The 25,152-nt window shown below is 35.0% G+C and overlaps 1 protein-coding gene across 1 annotated transcript in view; it reads right to left on the bottom strand.

Annotated features, from left to right (window-relative positions):
• MRPL13 (mitochondrial ribosomal protein L13) overlaps positions 1 to 25,152 on the bottom strand; it is a 49,253-nt gene that overhangs the window by 15,545 nt on the left and 8,556 nt on the right. Inside the window, exons 3-5 of the mRNA XM_047074136.1 lie at positions 18,458 to 18,551; positions 12,415 to 12,475; positions 5,363 to 5,449 (exon numbers count right to left, since the gene is read on the bottom strand). Of these exons, the coding sequence (XP_046930092.1) occupies positions 5,363 to 5,449; positions 12,415 to 12,475; positions 18,458 to 18,551 (242 nt within the window). The remainder of the gene's footprint in view (positions 1 to 5,362; positions 5,450 to 12,414; positions 12,476 to 18,457; positions 18,552 to 25,152) is intronic.

Raw genomic sequence — 25,152 nt, forward strand, 5'->3', positions numbered from 1 at the left:
TCTCTCAAAAATAAGTAAAACATAAAAAAAAAATTTAAAAAGAAAATAAAAAAATGATGGCCTCCAAAGGCTTACAATTTCTTTTTTTTTAATTTTTTTTTCAACGTTTTTTTATTTATTTTTGGGACAGAGAGAGACAGAGCATGAACGGGGGAGGGGCAGAGAGAGAGGGAGACACAGAATCGGAAACAGGCTCCAGGCTCCGCGCCATCAGCCCAGAGCCCGACGCGGGGCTCGAACTCACAGACCGCGAGATCGTGACCTGGCTGAAGTCGGACGCTTAACCGACTGCGCCACCCAGGCGCCCCAAGGCTTACAATTTCAAAAGGTCATTCCTCAAACCCATGTCCTCACTCCAAGGCCACTTCTGATACTTCAGCCCTTCACACACACCCATCCATGGCTTCGAAGTTGTATTTTGAAAGAAAAACAGAAATTGAACAAAATAAAGGAAATGATAAAATAAAGAGCATGAGTAACCAAAAGAACTTACATTTATATTGTGCTCATGATACAGAAATAGGGAAAGGGAATTGTCTTGTGAGTGTGGATGGCTAGGTTAATTTTGGAGACTCTACTTAAATAATGGTTGGATATCAATATGAAAATTGTCCTATGAGTATTTCTTCAGGGATAGTAAATATATTTCCCTTTTTCCATAATAGCATGTTCCTAAACATTTCTTTTTAATTTTTTTTTAACGTTTATTTATTTTTGAGACAGAGAGAGACACAGCATGAACGGGGGAGGGTCAGAGAGAGGGAGACACAGAATCTGAAACAGGCTCCAGGCTCTGAGCTGTCAGCACAGAGCCTGACGCGGGGCTCGAACTCACGGACCGCGAGATCATGACCTGAGCCGAAGTCGGCCGCTCAACCGACTGAGCCACCCAGACTCCCCGAAAACATTTCTTAAAAAAAGATTACTATAAAGTATAATTCTCTGCAAAGAGCATATCATAATTGGGAATCAAATGTGGGCAAGGACACGGCATCAAAATAGTTACTGTTTCCTATTCAACGTCTTAAGAATCAAAATACAATTTTGAAACAGCTTCAAAGAATCACAGAGCTCTATGGCATTATAAACTTGTTCTAAAACCTAATATGGCATGATTTTTATAATATTAAAAAAAACTTAAGTTGGCTTTTTAAAGTTATGGTTTGTATAGGGTAAGTCACTATCAATGTATACAAAATACAACAAATACTACTGACAATGTGTTTCTTCATTGAGAAGCATTGTAAAAATATTTAACATCCCTTCCCCAGTGTATTCAAGTCTGTAAGTTTAATTACATGGCACTGGTAAGCAGAGGATGCCTGGACATATTACATTGCTCTAATTTTTCACTTCCTGAAAAAGTCTACTTGCCAGTTTGATATTTATAAAAATTTATGAGTATTTCACACTCCATTAAAAAAATCCCTATATTATTTGCAAAGACAATTTCAAAAGTTGCCAAGTGCTTACACAGCAGAGGGTGTGGAACATAGTGGGTTAGTAAATGTTTGCTGAATTGAAGAGAATTTTGACTCAAACGAACTTACAAACTTTCCCCATTATTTGAACAGTTTACTGAAAGAATGCATTGAAACAGTGCAAAACGAGGAGTGAAAGTTGTTGATCAGGCATTACACATGAAATCTGAAAGAGAGGAAAGTCCCTCCTTTAATCTGTACACACAGAAGGTAACCCAGCCATGATGACTGATGTGTTCAAGATTTAAGAGTTCTCTACACAGACTGAAAGATTAACCTAAATGAGGAATAAGGAAACGAATGAGTGGAATAAACAGGGGGTAAGGTGATAATATTTGCCTTATTACTTTTTTCAGTTTTTAAAGAAATTTCACATCTATAGAAAAGTTGTGAAAATACAGTGAACACTTCTCTAACCTTCACCTAAATTCACCAATTGTCAAAATAGGACATGTTTGCTTTCCTCCTTTTCACTATATACAAACACACATACACAACTTTTCTTTTTGGCTGAACCATTTGAGAGCAATCTGAAAATATTTCACCCCTAAATATTTCATTGTCTATTTCCTAAGTTTAAGGATTGTCTCCTATATCACATTACAAATTCATGTTTAGGAAAATTAATATTGATGAAATATTTCCTACCTGATAATACAAGTGTGTATCCAAACCTCCCAAACTGATCAAATATTGTTTCATATATCTTTTTTTCAGAGTAAAATCCAGTCAAGGGTCACATGCTACACTTAGTTATTTATGCTGTTACTATGTTGTTGAACACACATAATAAATTCTTCAGCCTAGTCTCTTTTAATACAAAGACTATCCCTGCTTTTTCTTTCATGAAATTAATACTTTTGAAGAGTTCAGGCCAATTATGTTGTAGAATGTCCTTTTATTTGGATTTGTAGGATTGTTTCCTCATGATTAGACTTAGGTTAAACATTTTTGGCAGAACGCTAAATAGTCTTCAGTGCTTCATTCAAAGCAGGAAGTACATGATGTTGGTCTGTTCCATATTAATGTTAATGTTTGATCTCTTGGTTATGGTTGGTGTCCACCAGGTATCCTTAACATAAAAAAGTATCTTTCTCCTTTCAAACAGTAAGTACTCTATGGCCTGATGTTCTGACATTGTGTGAATATCCTGTTGTACAATAATCTTTTACCCAGTGACTACAGAATATGCTGATAATGGTAGCTTTTCTAATTCGGCATTATTTCTACATTTTTTAGGTGACGTTCTTCTCTAAAGAAAAGCTTTTTTCTTCTCCAGAAAGGAAAAGGGAAATTATAACAATTAAAAATGATTTTTGGACTATCACCATGGACTCATAGATTTTTGTTTTCTTTCTTTTTTCTTTTTTTTTAATGCTTATTTATTTTTGAAGGAGAGAGAGGTAGAGCATGAGTGGGGGAAGTGCAGAGAGAGAGGGAGACACAGAATCCAAAGCAGGCTCCAGGCTCTGAGCTGTCAGCACAGAGCCCAACGTGGGGCTCGAACCCACGAACCGTGAGATCATGACCCGAGCTGAAGTCGGACACCCAACCGACTGAGCCACCCATGTGCCCCTAGATTTTTGTTTTCTATTCAACGTAATCCATTATTTTAACCATTCATTTTGAGGCTCACATCACACAGTCCCATACTTGGTCAGTGGGCACCAATTCAAAATGCCTCCTATGTTCTCTTGGTATTTCCCCATCCGTTTTGAGCACTGCCTTACTTTCTGTGACTTATTATTTTTCCAGTATAAACAATGAAGATAATAATAATTGCGTGTGCATGTGTGTACTCCATAATAACTTTGGTCTTTCTCTGCTCCAGACCTAGAATCAACCATTTCTCCAAGGTGAACCAGGTTCTTTTTAATCAGAAATAGCACTTAGAAAACAAGATCTGGGCACTAGTTGTGCTTACTTCTGCTACTGCTGTCATTTTATTTTTGAATAAAATCTTAACATGATAACAAAGTTAAAATAAAAAAATAAATAATCTATAAGGCATACTCCAAAAACCTTATTCTCTTCCCTATTCCTTTTGTCTTTTTGTGCCCATGATTCAGTAAGTAGCCATCTTTATTTTCTCATTTATTCTTCCTGTGTTTCTTTATACAGTAAGCAGCAGTTATAGTATGTATGTGTGTGTAAACATATGTATGTGTATATGCATACAAAAGGTAGTATGCTATCTATATTTTTTCACTTACCAATATATCCTAGAAAGCATTAGTTATCAAATCATAAGAATATTTGGCGTTCTTTTTTTATAACTGCATAGTACCCGACTGAATGGATATAACATAGTTTATCCAATTTCCTCTGAATAAATACTAGTTTCTATTATTGTACTATTATAAATAATGTGAAACAATAATTTTGTGTATCTTCAGAGAAAATAGAATGCTGGATCAAGCCTGACTTTCCTTATGTATGTATTCTGTGTAACGTTACCTAATTCTCTGATTCCTTATGGGTTGGACCATTTTGTACTTCCTAGCAATCTGAGTGCCTACTTCCCTATGGCCTGGACAACAAACTGTGTAGCAAGCTTCTGAATATTTGACAATTTTTTTGGGGGGGAAGCGGACTCATTAATTTTATAGTCTAAAATTATTTAAGTAATTTGTTGTAGTTGAACTACCATGAATACTTAAAACATCCACATTCAAACTTGACTGCCTAATAACTAAGATTTTATATCTACATTATCATTTTTTGTTTTTTTAGAAATTATGGTTTCTAAAAAAATAGGAGAGTACAATCAGAAATCGGAGTTTTAGGGGGGCCTGGTTGGCTCAGTCAGTTAGCAGCTGACTCTTGATTTCAGCTCAGGTCATGATCCCAGGGTCATGGGATTGACTCCTCAGTCAGGCTCCATGAGGAATGTGGAACCTGCTTGAGTGCTTGAGATTCTCATTCTCTCTCTCTCTCTCTCTCTCCCCCCTCCCCCTCCCTCTCTGCCCATCTCCCTGGCTTGCATGTGCTCTTTCTCTCAAATAAGAAAAAAATAAATTAAAAAAAAGAATTAGGAGTTTTAAAACTGTGCTTTCATGAAGGTCATTTATCCTTAGATGATGACACTACTCCCATACTTGTTATTTCAGAGGTAAAGTGAATACTGGAAAATTCTACTCATTCATGCAAAGCAAAAGTAATACATTAACCATTTTGATAAAAGCACAAATAATTTACTCATGCATTGCTTAAGCTAAGTAAATAGAGCACACAGTGATTTAAATCACTGATATAACTTGATAGTCTGGAATTCATTTCCACATTATTCCTGTAGTAGGAACTCTAAGGACAACAATCACAACCATGGTAATGACAGCAAATAGCACTTACTGTATCAGGCCCTGTTCTAAGCATTCCACAAATGTTATCTCATTTAACTCTTACCACAACCTTAGCAAGTAGGTACCATTATTTCCATTATACTGATGAGAAAACAGATAATGACATCAGCAAATGGTGATCATGAATTCTAATCCAGACACCTGATTCCAGAGCTTGGACTCAACTATTTTATTATAGAACTTCTAGTGTTTCATTACAGTATACTAAAGAGAAAAGCTCAAGTACTTAAAATAGTTTAACAGTGATAAATAAAAATGTTTTTTTTTCAAGTACATTTTTAACCGAATACATTTTGAATAGGAACAAGTATTCTAAAATTAAATCAAGGAAAATAAATTAGCCACCAAACCTAAGCTATTAATTCACGATTCATGCAAATTTTGCTACTAGTCACATGAAATGTAAATGAAATTCACACGTTTTTTGTAGCTGATGAAATCAACGAGTACCCTCAATTTAACAGGTACTCTGGCCATGGTTCCTTGTTGAAGCATCATAACTAACAACCACTGACTTACCTCATCTGGGAAAAGATGCAACCTCTGCATCAGAGTTCTTCTGTGAAGGTTTTTTGGCAGCATGCCATAAATAGCTAGTTTCACAATCTGAAAAACAGACATATATAGGATTCAGTAAGAAAAATCTGACATTTACAGATAGTGATGAAAACAAGTGGGCTCAGACTCAAGTGAAATGAAAGGAATTGAGACCTAAGTAGACATGTGGCAGCAACAGCAAAAGAATCATTATTTTGTACATTACTATTTTCTTTAGGCTCTATTTGACTTAATTTATTTTAAAGGAAAAGCACAAAACGAGATTATTTTTAATCTCCTATGTGCCAATTATAGCTAGAATAAGAAAAAAAGCTTGTACAAGCTTTCTCTAAGATTATACAAAAACCTATGACTCAAATAATCTGTTACATACTGACTTGAGCAGAACCCAGGGAGGCCTTACTCCTGTTTTCTCCAGGTAGGTGATCAGGAAGTTTCCAATTCATAAAGTTAGCCTGACCCTACAGTTATGAGACTGACTCTAAGTCACAAATCCACAACAATGGTAAGGTTATCATTCACTGAAAAATTACTGTGTATGGTGGTTAGTTGCATTATATTTGTTATCTTGTTTAGGATGCTGAGTCTCATTCCACAGGTGAGGAAACAGATTTAGTGAGGTTAAAGAACTCCCCCAACTTCATATATCTAGTAAGTGGCAGTGCTGGAATTCAAACCAGGCAGTCTTACTTCCAGAATAGACACATATTACAAGCAATCACATCTATAATGTGTTTCTCTCTGTAACTTCTCAAGAAGACAAAAAATCCTTTCTCTCTACCATACCTATTTTCAAGATGGCAAACTAACCTTTCCATGATTTACATTTCCCCTTTTAAGATTATCCTCATTGTTGGTGTGAATGTGATTTGATGTATGCTTTGTCAAGAGAAGGCCACAGAGTGTCATTCTGTGTTCCATAACCTCCTGGGGGCCTGCTGGTATATAGGACCTACAAATATACTGCAAGGTCCTCATAAAACTGCTGATAGGGACATCTGAAGGGTTGCATCAATTTTTACCATCTGTGCTCATATTCCAAGGATGTAATTTGACACTTATTAGAGCTAATTCGCTAAATTAGACATGATAGAACAGGGTTGTCCTATAAGAGGATTTCCTATTCCTTTATTTTTCTCATCAAATCAGACCACAAAACCTAACTACATACAAAAGCTAGTGGTATCTCTTAATACATTTTCCAATTTAGTGCTGTTAATACTCTATGTTCTGGAGATTTTAATAGAGACTTACATTGTTAAAATTAAAAGCAATAAAAAATTCAGTTAGTCACACAAGCCACATTTCATGTGGTCAACTGCCACATGCACCTAGTGGTTACCATATTTATCAGCACAGACAGAAGAACATTTTCATCATGACAGAAATTTGTATTAGCACTGATCTAGATATTAGTCTTTACAATTTTAAATAAAAAAAATTAATGTTTATTTATTTTTGAGGTGGGGGGAGGGGGCAGAGAAAGAGGAAACACAGAATCCAAAGCAGCTCCAGGCTCTGAACTGTCAGCACAGAGCTCGACGTGGGGCTTGAACTCATGAACTGTGAGACCACGACCTGAGCCAAAGTCAGATGCTTAACCAACTGAGCCACCTGGGCGCCCCTAAGATTTTTAATTTTTAAAAGTCTTAAACAGAAACTGACAATATTAACATTATGCAGCACCTTATCTGGACAAGCCAGCCATTATATCCTCTGAATATCATCCTAGCAGCAATTTTATCATTTTGGTAGGGTTACATGCCATTTAGGTTTCATGTTCTTAAAAAATTTAACTGTAGTCACTTAAACTAACAAGTTGGTTTTTGAAAAACTCTCCCTATTAAAAAAATGCACCGTAACACCCAAATCAGTGGCAGCCACAAAGTGTAGAAAGGTTATAAGCTGACAGGGGAGAGAAAAAGACAGACATACAAACAATATACTCCCCCAAATAATAACACAACACGTGCATGCAATCAATCAATCAATTATAGCTGTACAGACTTATGTATAAGTTCTAAGGAATTCAAAAAGTGAGAAAGACAGAGTAAAAGTGAGGTTAATAAATACTCAAGACCTTCCACATACAACTTGTAAACTAGGGCATATGCCATTTGTTTCACTCAAAATAACTTTACTAACTACAGGAGGGGGGGAAAACAAGAAAGGAACCATGTTAGAAAACAATACAAGGACAAAAACTCTTAAACTATAACTATGGTAGGGATAAGGAAAAGCTCAATCAACATATTTACTTGAGTTTATAATTAATGACATATATGATTATAATATTTTGAAATATTTAATTTTTTTAACGTTTATTCATTTTTAAAAGATAGAGACAGAGCACAAGCAGGGATGGGGCAGAGAGACAGGGGGACACAAAATCTGAAGCAGACTCCAGGCCCTGAGCTGTCAGCACAGAGCCCAACACAGGGCTCGAACTCATGAACCACGAGATCATGACCTGAGCCGAAGTCAGACACTCGACAGACTGAGCCACCCAGGCGCCCCAATATTTTGAAATATTTAATAACCTACTAATAACTAAGTGTACTATTTAATGTATTTTACAAATAATATTCCAGGGCTGTACTAATAATCAGAAGGACGCATTATGAAACAAACTCTCTTACAAGCCCATATACCAAGTACTGATTAGCAAATTATGTCTGCTGGCAGAAGACCTACTGTTCCAGGCAGACACTTAAGTATTTGATTTGGAAGTAAAATAACTGACCTCTTCCTTAGCAAGTTGTTCCTTTTCAAAACACAAAGTTAAAATTAATACTTAAAAAGAGAATTAACATAATTTAAATGAGGTAATAATTCAAATGGATTTAATTCTGAACTATTTTCCAGGACTTCATCAAACATTTTGTAATGTATTCTAATATTTGTTTACAAAACATAAGTTGGAACAGTTTCTACAAATGGTATCAAATGCCAAATTCTTATAAAAAAGTAGGACTCTACTGCCTCCTAGTGTACAGTGAGTATGCCAGAATAACAAAGAAACTTAAATTTTAAAAATATTTATTAAATAGTAAAACTACAATTTATTGTAGCACCTACAGTACACACTATCAGCAGCCCTTACAAGTTTTTAATACCATATATACAATCCATATAGTCAAAATAGGATATTTTATTGATATGTAATAGCCCCAAAACACATCTTGAAATAGAACATTAAATATTTCTTAAGGAATCTCTGAGCATAGTTTTGTAAAATACGCATAAATGATAAGAAGTAAAATGTCCCCCTTTCCCTCACCCCCAAGAAAATTGTAGGCAGTATTACACCAAACAAATGGTTGCATCCTAACAATACGTATTTATTTTTATTCGCTATTATAGGGAAATACAAAAGAATGTCTTCACGGCACACTTTGTTCATTTATAAATGTATTTAGGTAAAAAGCTAAAATAGTTCCTAATGAGGAAAATGTTATCTATCTTATGTGTATATTTCAAAGACTGGGTTGTGAAGTGGAAAGGAAGGAAATATAAAATTGTGAAATGGCAACAGGAGACTTCGCTTCTAGCAATACTGAAAGGTAATATTTAGGTTAAAACTTTCTCCTAGTATATTACTCAAATAACAAGTAAATGTTAATCAAGTTAATAATATGTTTTTAAAGATCTTTTCTAAAGCATGGAAACAACTGGAGGCCAGAAGTAGGACAAAGTACTACCAAAAAAAAAAAAAAAAAGAGTCCTGAGGCTGGCATTTGCCCAGAGGGCATCAGCTTAGTGTGGGGTTTGGGTTTCAAAGGACTACCTCTTTTTGGTCAGGAAGTAGGATCAAAGACTTCCTCATAAACCTAGGTTTTCAACAGAAAGCCAACATCCAGGATGTACAGTGGAGAAATTAAAAAATTCAAATCTTTCCTGATAGGAAACAGATAACTATGAGCCTTACTGCACAAGGCTTCAAGGCCTAAAATTCACCCTTGGGATCAAAACCCAAGTCTAGAGTATAGCCTAAACAGGTCTTAGGTTGGTATAGCTTCATACACCTGCCAGAAGCTAAGTCAATCTTTTGTGAATAAATCCACTTTGAAGACACAGGTCTCAAAGAATTCTCAGTGATGAAGTTGCAAGGTCCATGAGTTTATCAAGTGTCCTGAGCAGAAACAATAAATTGCAAAGCCACGAAGAACACAAATAATAGAATCAGATATAAACACTAAGAATTAGGTTTACAATGCTTAAAAAATATAAGGAACCAAAGAATGACAAAGAAACAGAAAGACTGTCAAAACTGACCAGCAAACTTGAAAAAGAAACAAGTAGTAAAACTTCATGGGAAAAAAAAATTCAAATTAGAAACTCACTAAAAGGGGGTGGGTGGTTGGGTGGCTCAGTCAGTTAGACAGCCAACTCTTGATTTTGGCTCAAGTCATGATCTCATGGTTTGTGGGATCGAGCCCCGCCCACGTTGAGCTCTGCATTGACAGTGTGGAGCCTGCTTGGGATTCTCTCTCTCCCTCTCTCTCTCTCTGCCCCTCCCCTGCCCACATGCTCTCTCCCTCTCTCAAAATAAATAAACATTAAAAAAAAAAAGGAAACTCAATAAAAGGGTTGATTGGATTAGATATAGGTAAAAAAGATAATTAGAGAAAGTAGAACATTAAGAAATTATTGACAAGAGGCGCCTAGGTGGCTCAGTCTGTTAAGTGTCCGACTTTGGCTCAGGTCATGATCTCACAGTTTGTGGGTTAAAGCCTTGCATCAGGGTCTGTGCTGACAGCTCAGAGCCTGGAGCTGCTTCAGATTCTGTGTCTGCCTCTCTCTCTGCCCCTCCCCTGCTTGTGCGGTCTCAAAAAATAAATAAATGTTAAAAAAATTAAAAAGAAATTATTGACAATGCAGCACAATGTCAGACAGGGAGACATAAAATATGGAAGAGAGCTAATGATTCATGTACAATGAGACAGTCAACTGCAAATGTAATCAGATTTCCAAAGGGAAAGAACAGATAGAGAATAAAGGGAATAAGAGAACACATAAGAGCTGACAAATTTTCAGCACTGAAGATGCCAGTCCTTAAGCAAAATAAGTAAGACTTGAAAAGAAACAGGAAAACTAAAATCAAAGGAAAGATCTCAGAAGGATCCCCCCACCCCTGCAAAAGAGACAGAATACATACAAAGAAACAGTTCAACTGACATCTAACATATCAATAGCAATAACAGAAGCTAAAATCTGCTTGTACAGTAGCTTCAAACAGGTGAGAGAGAAAAATGGTTATCCTAGAATTGCATATACTAAATAAGCAAAACTATCTTTCAAGAAGAAAGCAAAAATAAAGAGAGTTTCAGACAAAAATAAAAAGCTTATTATTAAAAGAATGTTATGATAGGAATGTCAAAAGAAGTATTTCAAGAAGGAAATTAATCCCAAAGGAAGACTGTTATGGGAAAAGGATTTGTAAGCAAAGAAAATAATAAAAAATCAGTTAACTGTATAAAACAGTAACAAGAATGTTGAATTGGAAGGGTTTTAAAAATTGTTGACTGTGTGAGGGACAGTAGGTGTTAAAAATCGTCTAAGGACCTTGTTTTGATCTGGAAGAAAGTAAAGATTGATTACTCTTAGACTTCTAATAAATTCAATCCAAAAGAAGGCAAGAAAGAAGGAGAGGAAAAAATTAAATAAAATCTCCTTTCTTGCCTTCTTTCGGATTGAGTTTATTTATTAGAAGTGTAAGATTAATCAATTATCTTTACTTTCCTCCAGATCAAAACAAGGTCCTTAGAAAATTTTTGTGGTTTATACATACAATGGAATACTACTTGGCAAGCAATGAGAGAGAATGAAATTTTGCCATTTGCAACAATGTGGATGTAAGTGGAGAGTATTATGCTAAGTGAAATAAGTCAGTCAGAGAAAGATATCATATGTTTTCACTCATATATGGAACTTGAGAAACTTAACAGAAGACCATGGGAGAAAGGAAGGGGAAAAAAATAGTTCCAAACGGAGAGGGATGCAAACCATAAGAGACTCTAAATACAAAGAACAAACTGAGGATTGATGGTGGCGGGGGTGGGGGGGGGGAGGGGAAAACAGGTGTGATGGGTATTGAGGAGGGCACTTGTTGGGATGAGTACTGGGTATTGTATGTAAGCATAGGAAGCTTAGGAATCTACCCCCGAAGCCAAGAGCCACTGTATATACTATATATTAGCTAACTTGACAATAAATTATGTTTAAAAAAAATCATATAAAGCGCATAGTACTATGCTTAGGATGTTAACGATCAATAAATATGACCTCTGTGACAGAAAAATAAATAAGTAAATAAATAAAATAAACAAACAAATAAATAAATAGATTTAAAGTAGAATGATTTATTGGGCAAACACTATCAAAAGAAGGCTGATATAGTTTACTAAAAAAACAAAAAGACCTCGAGATAAAAAGTATAATTAGAGACAAAAATGGCTGTTGGTACCATGATTAATTCTTAGGAAGAATGTAATTCCAAACTTAAATTCATCCAACACTAAATCTTCAAAACATACAAAACAAAAACTGACAGAAATACAGGGGAAAAATAAATCCACAATTGAGTTTGTAACAGAACTCTTTCAGGTAATCAATAAATCAAATAAACAAAAAAAAAGTCAGTAAGACTTTTTTTGATTGGAATGTACTTTGCATTTTTGATATAATGGATGTAGAATCATACATAGATATATACATCTCTCTCTCCAAGACATTTTCAGCAAACATATTCTAGATAATCACGCAAGTATCAAGTAATTAAAAAGAAAAGCAACAAAACTGGCTAAATGCAAAACATAGTAAACAGTAATTAGAAAACATATACAATTGAATGATAGGAAATAATGCTTATCAAAACTTGTGTGATACAGTTAAAGTGCAGAATTTATAGCCTTGAATGATAGCTACATTAGAAGAGGAGCTAGACTGGAAAAACAGTTCTTGAACCAGTCTTCCCACAGATGATTAATAAATAAAAAATACAATAAACTTACTGCTACTGGATCCTTCTGGTGAAGTTGAGCAGCTGTTACTTGTCTAAATCCACCTGGATAGCTGTTAAAAGAAGCAAAGACATTAAAACTGGGAGTAGGCTATGATATACTATTTCTTGAAATGCATATGGTTTTATAATATGAAAACTATTTTTATTATGAAGCTATTCTTGTTTCTGGGAACTATGATTTTCATTAGTGTCTTAAAAATTAAGTGGTAACCTATGCTATTCGAAATATTTTTCTTTTTAAGTGGTCAACTGTCTTCATTTCATAAAAATTGCACATCTTGGAAAATTCTTAGCATAACTATTGTTTTCATTCATTCTGAAGTAGTTGTTCATGCTTGAATTTAAGAAAGGAAAAGCAGTGAGCCAATATGCTTCACATTCCCTGCCATATCAGAATGTCTGTATAACCTAGGGGTCGGGTTTGGGGAAAACAGGGGTAGCCACTTTGGGTCTAAGTCCAGTTCATACTCAAAACAGGGAATGATCCTGTTTCCTGTTAATAGTTGGTAAAAGACCACCAAGAGTTATATGTTGGTCCTAAGTGATACAATACTGTGTTCATATCAAATTTATACATAAAATAGATAAATTGGAGATTTAAAATATATATAAATATTTGGGATAGTATTGATGGCAGCTTAGTAACTTGGATGCCCCAGATCTCAGTCTGGAATCTAGGTTTGCCAGTGGCTACCAGTTTAATAGTAGGTAACTTGCTTTACTTCTTTATTAGAGTTTACTCATATGAGAAAATGTTTGTGAAAGTGCTTAAGAAATTAAAAACAATATACAGATGTAAGGTTTCATTATGTTGAATGGATAAAGCCTAAATGATTTTTGAGGAAGGGGAAAAGAAAACATAAACTCAGTGGACTCTGCAAGAAGTTAAAGATTACCTAAATGTAATTCCTTTCATAAGTTTCAATCAGACTTAAAAACATTTGAAAGAACCACATTTCAGGAATAAAATTTAAAAAAGCAGATTTAGAAGTTTGCTGAGAAAGATGGATAATATTCAAAGTGATACTTTCATTTGTTTCAAGGGATTTCAGTTTCAGAAAAAGAAATACCTGTCTAGACGTCAATTCCTGTATTCTTTCTCTCTGTGGAAAAAAAGTACTTTACAACTTCTATGCTAAAGATCACCTTTCTGTTTTTAACATTGGGATGCCAAGTTCTAAAGTATAATACCATTTACATTTTATTTCATGAGTTTGGACTTTAGTCTGAAGAATCTGGAAAGGTGGCATAAAATTCTGAGTAGAGGAATGATTTGAATAATGTAATAAATACTCAGTTGATTTTTACTGGTGACAAAGTAACTATACTTCTTCCTCCAGTGTGGGATAGGCTAAATGGAAGAGAAGAAACTTTGTTTAAAATGTTCATCATTTTTTTTCCAATGCAAATTAATTCAGTAAATACTTACTGTGTGCCTACTGTGCTGGGTGCTGGGGATATGTAGACAAATATGACAGTATCCCGTCCACAAAAAAATGACTCCGTGAATTCTACTGAGGCATCTAACAGTAAGCTATATTTCTAATCCTACCAATACATTTATATGACTGAACAGTTAGATGTCAAAGTTCAGGGTGCACACATACATATCTCACCTGACCTCCAAAATAATGAGAAGTGAATGTTTATGAAATATTTGGACAAGAAAACATTTTCTGAGACTAGAAAACATAGAACAAATTATAAGGGAAAAGAGAGATTTAATTACATAAAAGTTAAATAACCATACAACAAAGGACATCATAAAGAAAATTTGTAAAAAGTAAACTATATAATAGTGGACTAATATTCTTAATAGATAAAATGTTCAGAGAACATGCTAAGGAAAGCATTGATACCTTATAATAATGCAAATGTAAACAATCAGATGTCCATCAAAGTAGCACAATCTTATTATTAAATCATTATTAATGATGTGCTGTGGCAGCAGTTTTATAAAACCAGGCATTCTTATGCACTACTAGTACAAAATTAAAGTGATGTTTGGAAATACCTATTAAAAGATCAATTATCATCCCTTTCATCTTGAAATTCATTACATTTCCAGTTTTATTTTAAATTATCCTATATGTTGAAAAAGCCTCATGTATAAAGATGTTTTTCAGCTCTTTATGAAACTAAAAATTTTAATTAAAAAAAAGGATATTATGTATGCAAATCATATTCTGTATTACTACACAGTGACAAACTATTTATAAAAAGGCTTTCTGATAATTTTATATAAAGTGAAAAAAAGATGTAAACTTGTATATGTATTAAAATGTTTAGTCCACAGGATGAAAAATGATTTTTAGTTCCTTCTTTAAACTTTTCTGCATTTCCTAAAATTATCATATATTAAAATTTTTATAACTAGAAAGTTAAAATTTGAATATATAATGTAATAATGTTCTGAGCATAAAAAAAGTGGTACATCCAGTGAAATGAAGTAACAAAGTAAGTGAAGAGTCAACAGAAACTGAGAAACAAAACAGTTATTTACCATACGGGGTTGAGACAATAGGGAAGGCATTCAAGAAGAGGTTGAATGAGCCAGGTTTTAATGGATAAATATGAGTTCTTGAGAAACACTCCTGTGAAGGAGAATAACACACGCAAAGGCAGAAAGGCAAGAAATAGCAATATGTTGGCTAAAATGAAGGATTCTGAAGCAGTAGTGGTAATTGGGTACCGATAATGTACAAGTTTAGAGTTTCAACCTTAGATAAGACAGCTCTACTGAAGGGGACACTACCAGCAGAGGGTATGTTATACTAGCTGTTCGCTATTAGCTGTGCTATTATTTTCCACAGATATTACTGCTACAGTAATTATTACAGCATTTTGTGCCAATACTTCCCCCTTTATGCTTTTATCGCATTGTTACCCTGACTTTTCATATTTCTTCCCCCGTTACCTCTAAATTTTATAGAATTTGGTTTATCTGTACAGATTTCCTAATAGCAGAAACTACTGAAGCTGGATGTGAATTTATTTTGGTTATGTTAAATAACAATTTCATGAATAAGTTTAAGGAGAATGGGCAAAGTCTGGCTAATGGAAGCAAAAAAGTTATTCTGAGTGGGTCACTTGGGTGGCTCAGTTGGTTAAGCGTCCAACTTTGACTCAGGGCAGGATCTCATGGTTTGCAAATTCAAGTCCCACTGTCTGCTGTCAGCAAAGAGCCCACTTTGGATCCTCTGTCTTCCTTTCTCTCTGCTCCTCCTCTGCTTGTACGTGCTCTCTTTCTCTCTCTCAAAAATAAACATTAAAAAAAAATAAAATAAAGTCTTTAAAAAAAAAAAGTTATTCCTAGCATTGCCTAAGACCCACTTAGGCAAGAGATGAAAAGAAACAGATGGAGACATTAAAGTCTGCTTGTCTAAGATGAAGGTGCAATTGGAAATAACAATTTTAATCAAGAATGAAAGTTCAACATTTCTAACCGTATCTTGCATGACAGTATAGGAGGTATTTAATTAAATTTGTATATGACCTGAAGCAGAGGGCTTAACACATTCCATGACGCAATCAAGATCTCAGAAGATTTAAAAAAAAAATTTTTTTTTTGACGCTTATTTATTTTTGAGACAGAGAGAGACAGAGCATGAACGGGGGAGGGGCAGAGAGAGAGGGAGACACAGAATCGGAAACAGGCTCCAGGCTCTGAGCCATCAGCCCAGAGCCTGACGCGGGGCTCGAACTCACGGACCGCGAGATCATGACCTGAGCCGAAGTCGGACGCTCAACCGACCGAGCCACCCAGGCGCCCCAAGATCTCAGAAGATTTTAAAAGGCTGGAGGTAAAATTTAACTTAAGGTATTGTAGTTGGGTTAACATGGGTTAAAACATGGTTAAACAGCAGCATGTTTAAGAAAGACTTGGGAGTTTTGGCTGATAGTGAACTCCATGTACCACCCAATAGAGGATTACATAACTGAAAGATGGACGACTCCCATTATACTAGGAAGCCATCAGAACATAGCCAGTTGAGTGTATTTAGTTAAGAAAGACACTAGAGAGTGACCAAGATATAAGGGGATAGTCAAAGGGACACCATATAAAGAACTCTGAAGTAACTACAGATGTTTAGCTTAGGGAAAAGACAAATCAAGGGGCTCTTATTGATTTCTATCTCAAAATGATCTGAAGGATGTCATGTGGAGAGATATGATTATTTTACACTGTCCAAAGAGGAGAACTAAGACTAATATGAAAGCTAAAGAAAAACAGATTATGATTCAACAGCATAAAGATCTTTCTAAAATTTAAACCATTTCAAAGATGGAATGAATGGGCTGCCTTACAAGCCATGAGATCACTATTATTCAAACACAGGCAGAGAGACCTGGACGTTGAGAGGTATGTTGTGGAGATTTTAGGTATTTTCCAAACTTGGGATTTTGTTCACCATTCCTTAAACATCTCATGTATTTTCAGAAGTTTAAGATAGTTCAAGAAACAACAGTGACATGAATTACAGGAAATCAGAAATAAATGAGAAGATTGATTTAAAAATGAGAATAATCTAGATCAGAGAGGTTATGTGAAAAGCTTCTAGAAAAAACAAATACTGTTAATAATAACTAGTATTTGGTGTAGTTCTGTGGGTTATTTTTGGTTGAGTAAATTATATACGCAGCATGTGCAAAATTAGTATTTCCTTAAATGCCAATTTTTGAAAATAGCTTTTTCTTTTAAGTAAGATCAATTATTCTTTTCTGTTTTGTTTTTTTTTTTTAAAGGATGGTTACTTATTTAATATATTTTTTGTGGAACTTGAACTCATAACCCCAAGATCAAGAGTTGCATGCTCTTTCAACTGAGCCAGCCAGGTACCCATAGTAAGATCAATAGTATTTTTTTTTTTAATGTTTATTTATTTTTGAGAGAGAGACAGTGAGAGCCAGGGAGGGGCAGAGAGAGAGAGAGAGGGAGACACAGAATCCGAAACAGGCTCCAGGCTCCAAGCTGTCAGCACAGAGCCCGATGCGGCGCCCGAACCCACGAAGTGCAAGATCATGACCTGAGCCAAAGCTGGATGCTCAACTGGCTGAGCCAACCAGGCGCCCCAATAGTATTTTTAAAGTAATATATTTCAACTGCCTATATTCTTTGACAATGGCAGTATCATTTTTTTTTTTTATTTGAGTAGTTGATACTTGATGTTACATTAGTTTTAGGTGTACAACTTAGTGATTCAACAACTCTCTATTATGCTATGCTCACCACAAGTGTAGCTACCTTCTGTCATCATACAAGGCTATTGTAACACCAGTGAGTATAGTCCCTATGCTGTACCTTTTATCCCTGTGACTTATTCATTCCATAACTGAAAGCCTGTATCTCCCACTCCCCTTCACCCTCCCTTCCACTCTTACCCTCTTTGGCAACCATCAATCTGTTCTCTGTATTTATAGGTCTGATTCTGCTTTTTTGTGTTTTCATTTGTTTTTTTAGATTCCACACATAAGTGAAAGCATATGGTATTTGTCTTTCTCTGACACATTTCACTTTGCGCTATATATTCTAGGTCCATCCATGTTGTTGCAAATGGCCAGACTGCATCCTTCTTTATGGCTGAGTAATATTCCAGTGCACATGCACACATGTACATCATTATCCATTCATGTATCAATGGACACGTGGGTTGCTTCTCTATCCTGGCTATTATAAAGAATGCTGCAATAAACATAGAGGTATATGTATCTTTACAAATTAGTATTTTTGTTTTCTTTGGGTAATAACCTAGTAGTGGAACTACTGGATCATATGGTATTTCTATTTTTAGTTTTTTGAGGAACCTCCACACTGTTTTCCACAGTGGCCATACCAATTTACATTCCCGCCAACAGTGCATGAAGGTTCGTTTTTCTCCACATTCTTACCAACACTTATCATTTACTGTCTTAGCGGCCACACTGACAGATGTTAAGGTGACACATCATTGTGGTTTTGATTTGCACTTCCCTGATGGTTAGATATGTTGAGCATTTTTTCATATGTCTGTTGGACAATGGTGTTATCTTACCCAGTATGTGAGGAGTACACTTTTTGTTCCCATTTATTTCCAGAAAATGCAATGTGCCTTGTGTTCATTATGACAACATGATCCCCACAGTCACCTAGATTTAAAAAGAACAAAGAAGAAAAGATTTTATATGAAAGTCATGATTTTAAGAAAAAGTGGTCTTGGTTATTTATAAAGCTTTTCAAAGTCTAAACAACACATTAAAAAACATAAAGCAAGTCACAGTGCAACACCAAAATCCTTGAACAGGATTTTGCTATTCTGTTCCTCTTTTACATAACATCTAAGTATAGAAAGAGTGAAAGAGTTGGCCAGACATTTGGAAAATCTCAACACTGGAAGATAAAAGAGGATATTATTAAAGATGCCAATAACAACAACACATCTTTTAAAGGCAAACTAATGTTATTCCTATGGTCTTTTCCCGTTAAAAATTACACTTTGCTAAAATGTTTATATTGACATACCTTTAAATGTCTAATATAAACTTCCCCTTAAAAATAGAAGAGAAAATGAAAACAATACGCATATAGATGTAAAAAGGTATGTTTTACCAATAGGCAAATTGAAAACAAATGTAAAATGTCACAATTGATTTTTCTCCTTAAATTCAGAGAACAATAGAGTATTATGATCTTATGCTTAACTACTAACCCAAGGCTTTTTCCAACCACATTTAACTAGCTACATTTAAACTGCCACTTTCAACTATGACAACATGCATATTTGATATGCCAGATGACCTGAAAATTAAAATATATGTATTAGATTAATTTTCCATAAAATTAATAAAAAAAACCCTAAAAAGTCAACATGCAGTTTTCCCATGAGTCATGATACATCACAAAATCAAATAATCAAAAACATTTTTAAATGCCTATTCTACTAATATGAAAACTTAAAAAGATTTTAATTTATTTAAAAACACTGAAAAAATAAGTATAAATAAATACCGCATATGAAAACTAACAGTTACATTATAAGATAATGAGCTTTGAATTTCAATGACAGCATTTTAAGAGAGAAGTATATAGTCTACATGGAATGAGGGTAAAAGAAAGAGAAAACAGCAGGTAGGTTTTCTTTATCACAGTGAAAGGGAATCGAGAAGTGTAAAGGAAAGCTTTACCTGGGAAGCTTTGCTGTCAGTGGGTTGAAAAGACAGTTTGACTGTATTTGGCAAATTGATCAAAGTTCCTAAAAGTAACCCACAATGGGCTAGTAAGGCAACTGGACAAATGAACCAGGAAAATAAATAAAGAGGGTGAGAAGATATCTATGTCATCTCAGAGAATGCTGAAGTTACCTTAGTTTTCAACCAGACTTTTACAGTTGAAGACACTAACGCCTGCTAAGATCAAGTGATTTGCCAAAGCTCACACACCATGTTATTTAATTCCCAGTTCAGGCTCTTTCCGTGACACTTAGGCTGAGGAAAAATGGAATCTTTAGCTTTACACAAGAGCTGAATTTATTTTTTAAATGTTATTTAAGCTTTAAATATGGAAAAACCGGGGCACCTAGGTGGCTCAGTCAGTTAAGCGTCCCTTGATTTTGGCTCAGGTTATGATCTTATGTTTTGTGAGTTCGAGCCCCATATCGGGTTCATAGTGAAGAGCCTGCTTGGGGATTTTCTCCCTCTCTCTCTCTCTCTCTCTCTCTCTCTGCCCCTCCCCAACTCTCTCTATCTCTCTCTAAATACTTAAAACAAACAAACAAACAAACAAACAAACAAAAAGCATCTTGAGCTATTCCAAACAAACCTACTGTCTTTGTAGAGATCAAAAGGATCTCTCAAAGGACATTCAAAAGAATATCACAGATCAGATGAAAATCATGTTCTTTCATCTGTAAGGTACGAACATCTAATCTGGGAAAAATTACTCTCCCTCAATAACATGCCTCTGGCATAAGTTATTGAGGGAGAATATATATTCTTAGAATATATTCTTAGAAAGACTTCTCTAGGGGCGCCTGGGTGGCGCAGTCGGTTAAGCGTCCGACTTCAGCCAGGTCATGATCTCGCGGTCCGGGAGTTCGAGCCCCGCGTCGGGCTCTGGGCTGATGGCTCAGAGCCTGGAGCTTGTTTCCGATTCTGTGTCTCCCTCTCTCTCTGCCCCTCCCCCGTTCATGCTCTGTCTCTCTCTGTCCCAAAAATAAATAAACGTTAAAAAAAAAAATTTAAAAAAAAAAAAAAAAAAAAAAAAAAAAAGAAAGACTTCTCTAACTCTAAATCAAACTAACCAGGAATTAAATATTTTTTAACTGCATTACATATTAAAACAAAAGCCAATATTGTTAAAGGCTGAAACCCTGAATATAGTACAATTATTTCTGTCTCAATTTCTACATACAATAGATTTCATTGTAAAGTTTTCATTAAACAATTATGCTTTATAATAGGCAGCAAATGTATATAAATTAGAACTCTACTGCCTGATCAAGAGATATTCCAAGAGAAATTAATTTCTTTCAGATTAAAAAAACTAAAGTAATAAGTAATTTTTAGAAAAAGGATTTTTGTAATACAAATCAAAAACATTTTTAAATGTTACAAAAAGTATTTGTAAAAACTCTCACTTAGATGTGTAACCTTGACTCCTTTTTATAATATTTGGTGTGTGTGTGCACACAAGTGTGCATGAGTGAATGAATGAATGAATGAATGAATGAAATTAGGTGCCAAATAAATTCAGATAAATTCAATCAAAGTGGAAACTCAAAAGTGTCATGTCAGGGAACTGAAGTTCTAATGATGAGTCACACTATCAGGGGTGCTTCTCAGTCCTACAGCTTCAGTGTTTTGGCTCATTTTCTCCCCTAAACCAGAACTCATATTTTTTCCTCAAAATTCCCTGGGAGGAAGAGATATAACATTCATTCTGGAGGCAGGAATATCAGTCGCTAATTGATCATGCACCTTTTCTACTAGGTTCTGAGGACAGCTACGAAATTCTTTTTAACATACCAACCCTAGGTTAAAGTTATTTGTCACCTTCGTACCTCAACACGTACCAACTCCCCAGGTAAGGTATTCAAGGATACCTACAGTTTAGGCTCAAACTTTCTAGCCTTATTTACCAGTTCTTTCCCATCCCAAACCATACTACTTGCTATTCTCTGAAGCATTATCCCATTATTTCTGTTTAAAACACACACACATACATACAGAAGATCATATACACAGATCCCCTGATCTTTCCTTTGTTCCTTCCAGTAGAAATACTCTCCTGATTTATCTCCACTTGCTAAATTTTATCCATAAAATTTAAGTTCCACATAAATATCAAGTTCCAAAAGTAATACCAGTCCTTTCATAAAGCCTTTCCTAATACCAAACCCAACTTCCCTTGATTCCACAAGGATGCCTGAATTTCTCTTATGATACCGATTTAACTCTATCTTGACCTATCATTTGTACAATTTTACTTTCTCCACCTAAATTATAAGCTCCCTTCTGAAGACTCTTAATGTAGACCTCTTATATAATGGGAATTACAAGTCACAATAAGTGTTAAAAAAAAATTCCTGGTGTTCACTTTAATGTAAATAGGGCTTGTTCTATCATGTCTGTTCGCATTCAATTCCTCTCTTGGATTTCATGGGAGATGCACTCGTAGTTCTTAGAAATTGGACCAATCAAAACTGTCTGAGCTGCTCAGATTCCATAGGAGGATGGATTCAGATGGAGATATCTGGTAAGTTTGGTGGGAATCTCTTCCAAAATCTGCTTTGTAGTTCTTTGCCATTGATTAATAAATTAATCCACTTACTACTTACTCATGTCAGGTACTGTTCTTGATGCTGAGAATAGAGCAATGAACGCAACTGAAATCCCTGGTCATAATAAATCCTACATTCTAGTGCAATGAGCTAGACAATAAACAAGTAAACATACAATACGTCAGAGGCTGATAAATATATGGGGATAAAGAGCAATGCAGTGGAAGTATTATTAATTGATACAGGTTTTTGTGCTTTAGTTTCCCTGGGAGAAATGTCCAAAAGTGCAATTGTTGTATGGCAAGCTCATGTTTAGTTTTATAAGAAACTGCCATATTCTTTTCCAGACTGGCTGTACCATTTTATACTCCTACAAACAATGTGTGAGCAATCCAGTTTCTTTGCGTCATCACCAGCATTTGCCACTTTTTATTTTAGCTATTCTGACAGATATGCAGTGATGTCTCACTGTGGGTTTAATCTGTTTTTCCCTAATGGCTAATAATGTTGAATCATTTTATGTATTTATTTACCATCTGGTCATGATATTTTGCTCATTTTCTAATTAAGTGTTAGTTTGTTTCTTGTTGACTATATGGTTTGCAAATATTTCCCTTCAGTCTGTAACTTGTCTTTTCATCCGCTCCACGTGTCAAATCCCTCTTTAAAAGCTCTTTGCTGTAGCTTACTGATTTTAAAACTGTATTTGATAGAGATGTCAGGTTCTGAGAAGGTGACTCAAAGGGGAAAGGGTCGAGCATCTTCTCCCTCCTTCAACTAGCACAGCACTGCTTTTATATATTGGGTCTCCTTACAAGATTTGGTTTGAGAAATGTTTGAAAATAGCTATTTCAATTGAGTGATAAATAACAAAATTGGCTTTGGCCATTTTGTTTGTTTCCAACCTTGAAAGATAAATGTCCAAATGCCTTCTTCAGTGTTTTTTTCGGCATCCCTGAATTTGTGCATAGCTAATATAACAGACGATCACATCAGTTACCACAAAATCTACTGAGTATAAAGACACTGTGATAGGAACAAGGTATGTTGTTCAAATTTATTGATAATATCTAAGTATTCACTTTTAAAGCAGTTAAGTATTCAAGATATGATCTAAAGCAAAACTCTCCTTCACTGCTTTGTACGATTATATTCTAGGAGTTGAAGAATAAATGTGCAATTAAGATTGCAAAATTAAAATGATGCAGTAATTTACATTTGAAATAAACTGACACTGAACTTAAATAGTAAAAGAGAAAAATGTGTTAGCTTGGTAAGTTTAAAAAGAGCATCCTAAACTTTTCTTTTCCCTAACAAGTCTTTAAAAGATTAAATAAATAATATAAGGCAGAATGTTAGAGATTAGATCTAATCTTTGTTGAACTGCCTGGTGTGCTAGAGTTTATAATATTAAGAACTGTGTGCAACTTCTGTTTCCTTTCATGTAGATCAGGAGTATTTTAGGATAATCTAACAATAACTTTAGAAAATGCTAAAGGAAGGTTTCTCTCTGCTTCTTTTATTTATTTTTTAAATTAATTAATTTATTTAAAATGCTTGTTTATTTTGAGAGAGAGAGAGAGAGAGAGAGAGAGAGAGAGAGAGAGAGAGAACGTGTGTAAGCAAGGGAGGGGCAGAGAGAAGGAGAGATAGAATCTTAAGCAGGCTCCGTGCTGTCAGCATACAGCCCAACATGGGACTCAATTTCACCAACTGTGAGATCATGACCTGAGCCAAAATCAAGAGTGGAACAGTTAACTGACTGAGCCACCCAGGTGCCCTTCTGCTTCTTTTAAACGTTCACACTGTCCTCAATTTATTAATCTGTGGGCAATGAAAAGAATGGAGTCCTCATGAAGAGTAAGTATAATCTAAAAATTACCATGTGCCCTTTCTTTTTATTATCAGTGACAAACATGTTCAAAGAGCTCCCAGGTCCCAAATTCAGAAGGGCAGCTCTGATTAGAAAGAGAAGGGAACTTTTCCTAGTTCTACATCATTTCCAGCTTGACTCAGACCACATTTTCCATAAAAAATAACCTTATAAGTGGAAAGTTGGTTTTCTATAAAACTTCACAAAGTCTACTGGACCTGTAAAGTAGTTCAAATACAGTATACATTATGTTTGGATATATTATCGGCTAACTTTTATAGCTACTCCTGGATATATGACCATCATTTATAGTATTATTTATCTGGGAAATTGTATGTCAATTTTCAAACAAACATGTTTACAGCGATTGTGAGAACATAATACATGCTTGATAAGTGCTTATTTAACCAATGAATGTTAGAAATAAACTTACGACAGACATGTTTGTAAGCTGAAAATTGCTTGCAATTTAAGTTTTGACTTTAGTGACATCTTGTGGACATAAAAAGTCTTGCTGATATAAGTTCCATATTAAATTATATAGTGAAACAAAAATACAGCTCAGTCTTTAAAACGTTAATTTTTAATTTCATAGAAAAGCTATTGTCCTTTACTAGAAAAGGATGACATGATAGGTAGCTACCAAAGCTCTTTTGGTGTGCTAGCAAGTATTTTCATTAGTACTTAAAGAATACTTTTGCAATAATGACCTGCTTGTAGGAAAGCAGAACTTTAATTCAGTGAACAGATAAGTGCTATACTTTAAGAAAGAAATTCCATTACTACGAATTCTACTTTTTTCCCAAATTTTGTATTGTTTGTATTTCTACAAAAACAACCTAAGGCGCCTGGGTGGTTCAGTCGGTTAAACATCCAACTTCAGCTCAGGTTATGATCTCACATATCGTGAGTCTGAGTCCCGCGACAGGCTCTGTGCTGACAGCTCAGAGCCTGGAAAGCCTGCTTTGGATTCTGTGTCTCCCTCTCTCTGCCCTTCCCCCACTCACTCTCTGTCTCTCAAAAATAAATAAATGTTAAAAAAAAATTTTTTTTAAAGGGGCGCCTGGGTGGCTAAACCGATTAAGCGTCTGACTTCGGC

The sequence above is a fragment of the Lynx rufus genome, unplaced genomic scaffold, assembly GCF_022079265.1.
Source record: "Lynx rufus isolate CCGP_SWC_20201006 ecotype Redwood Valley unplaced genomic scaffold, mLynRuf1.p SCAF_12, whole genome shotgun sequence".
Classification (NCBI taxonomy): domain Eukaryota; kingdom Metazoa; phylum Chordata; class Mammalia; order Carnivora; family Felidae; genus Lynx; species Lynx rufus.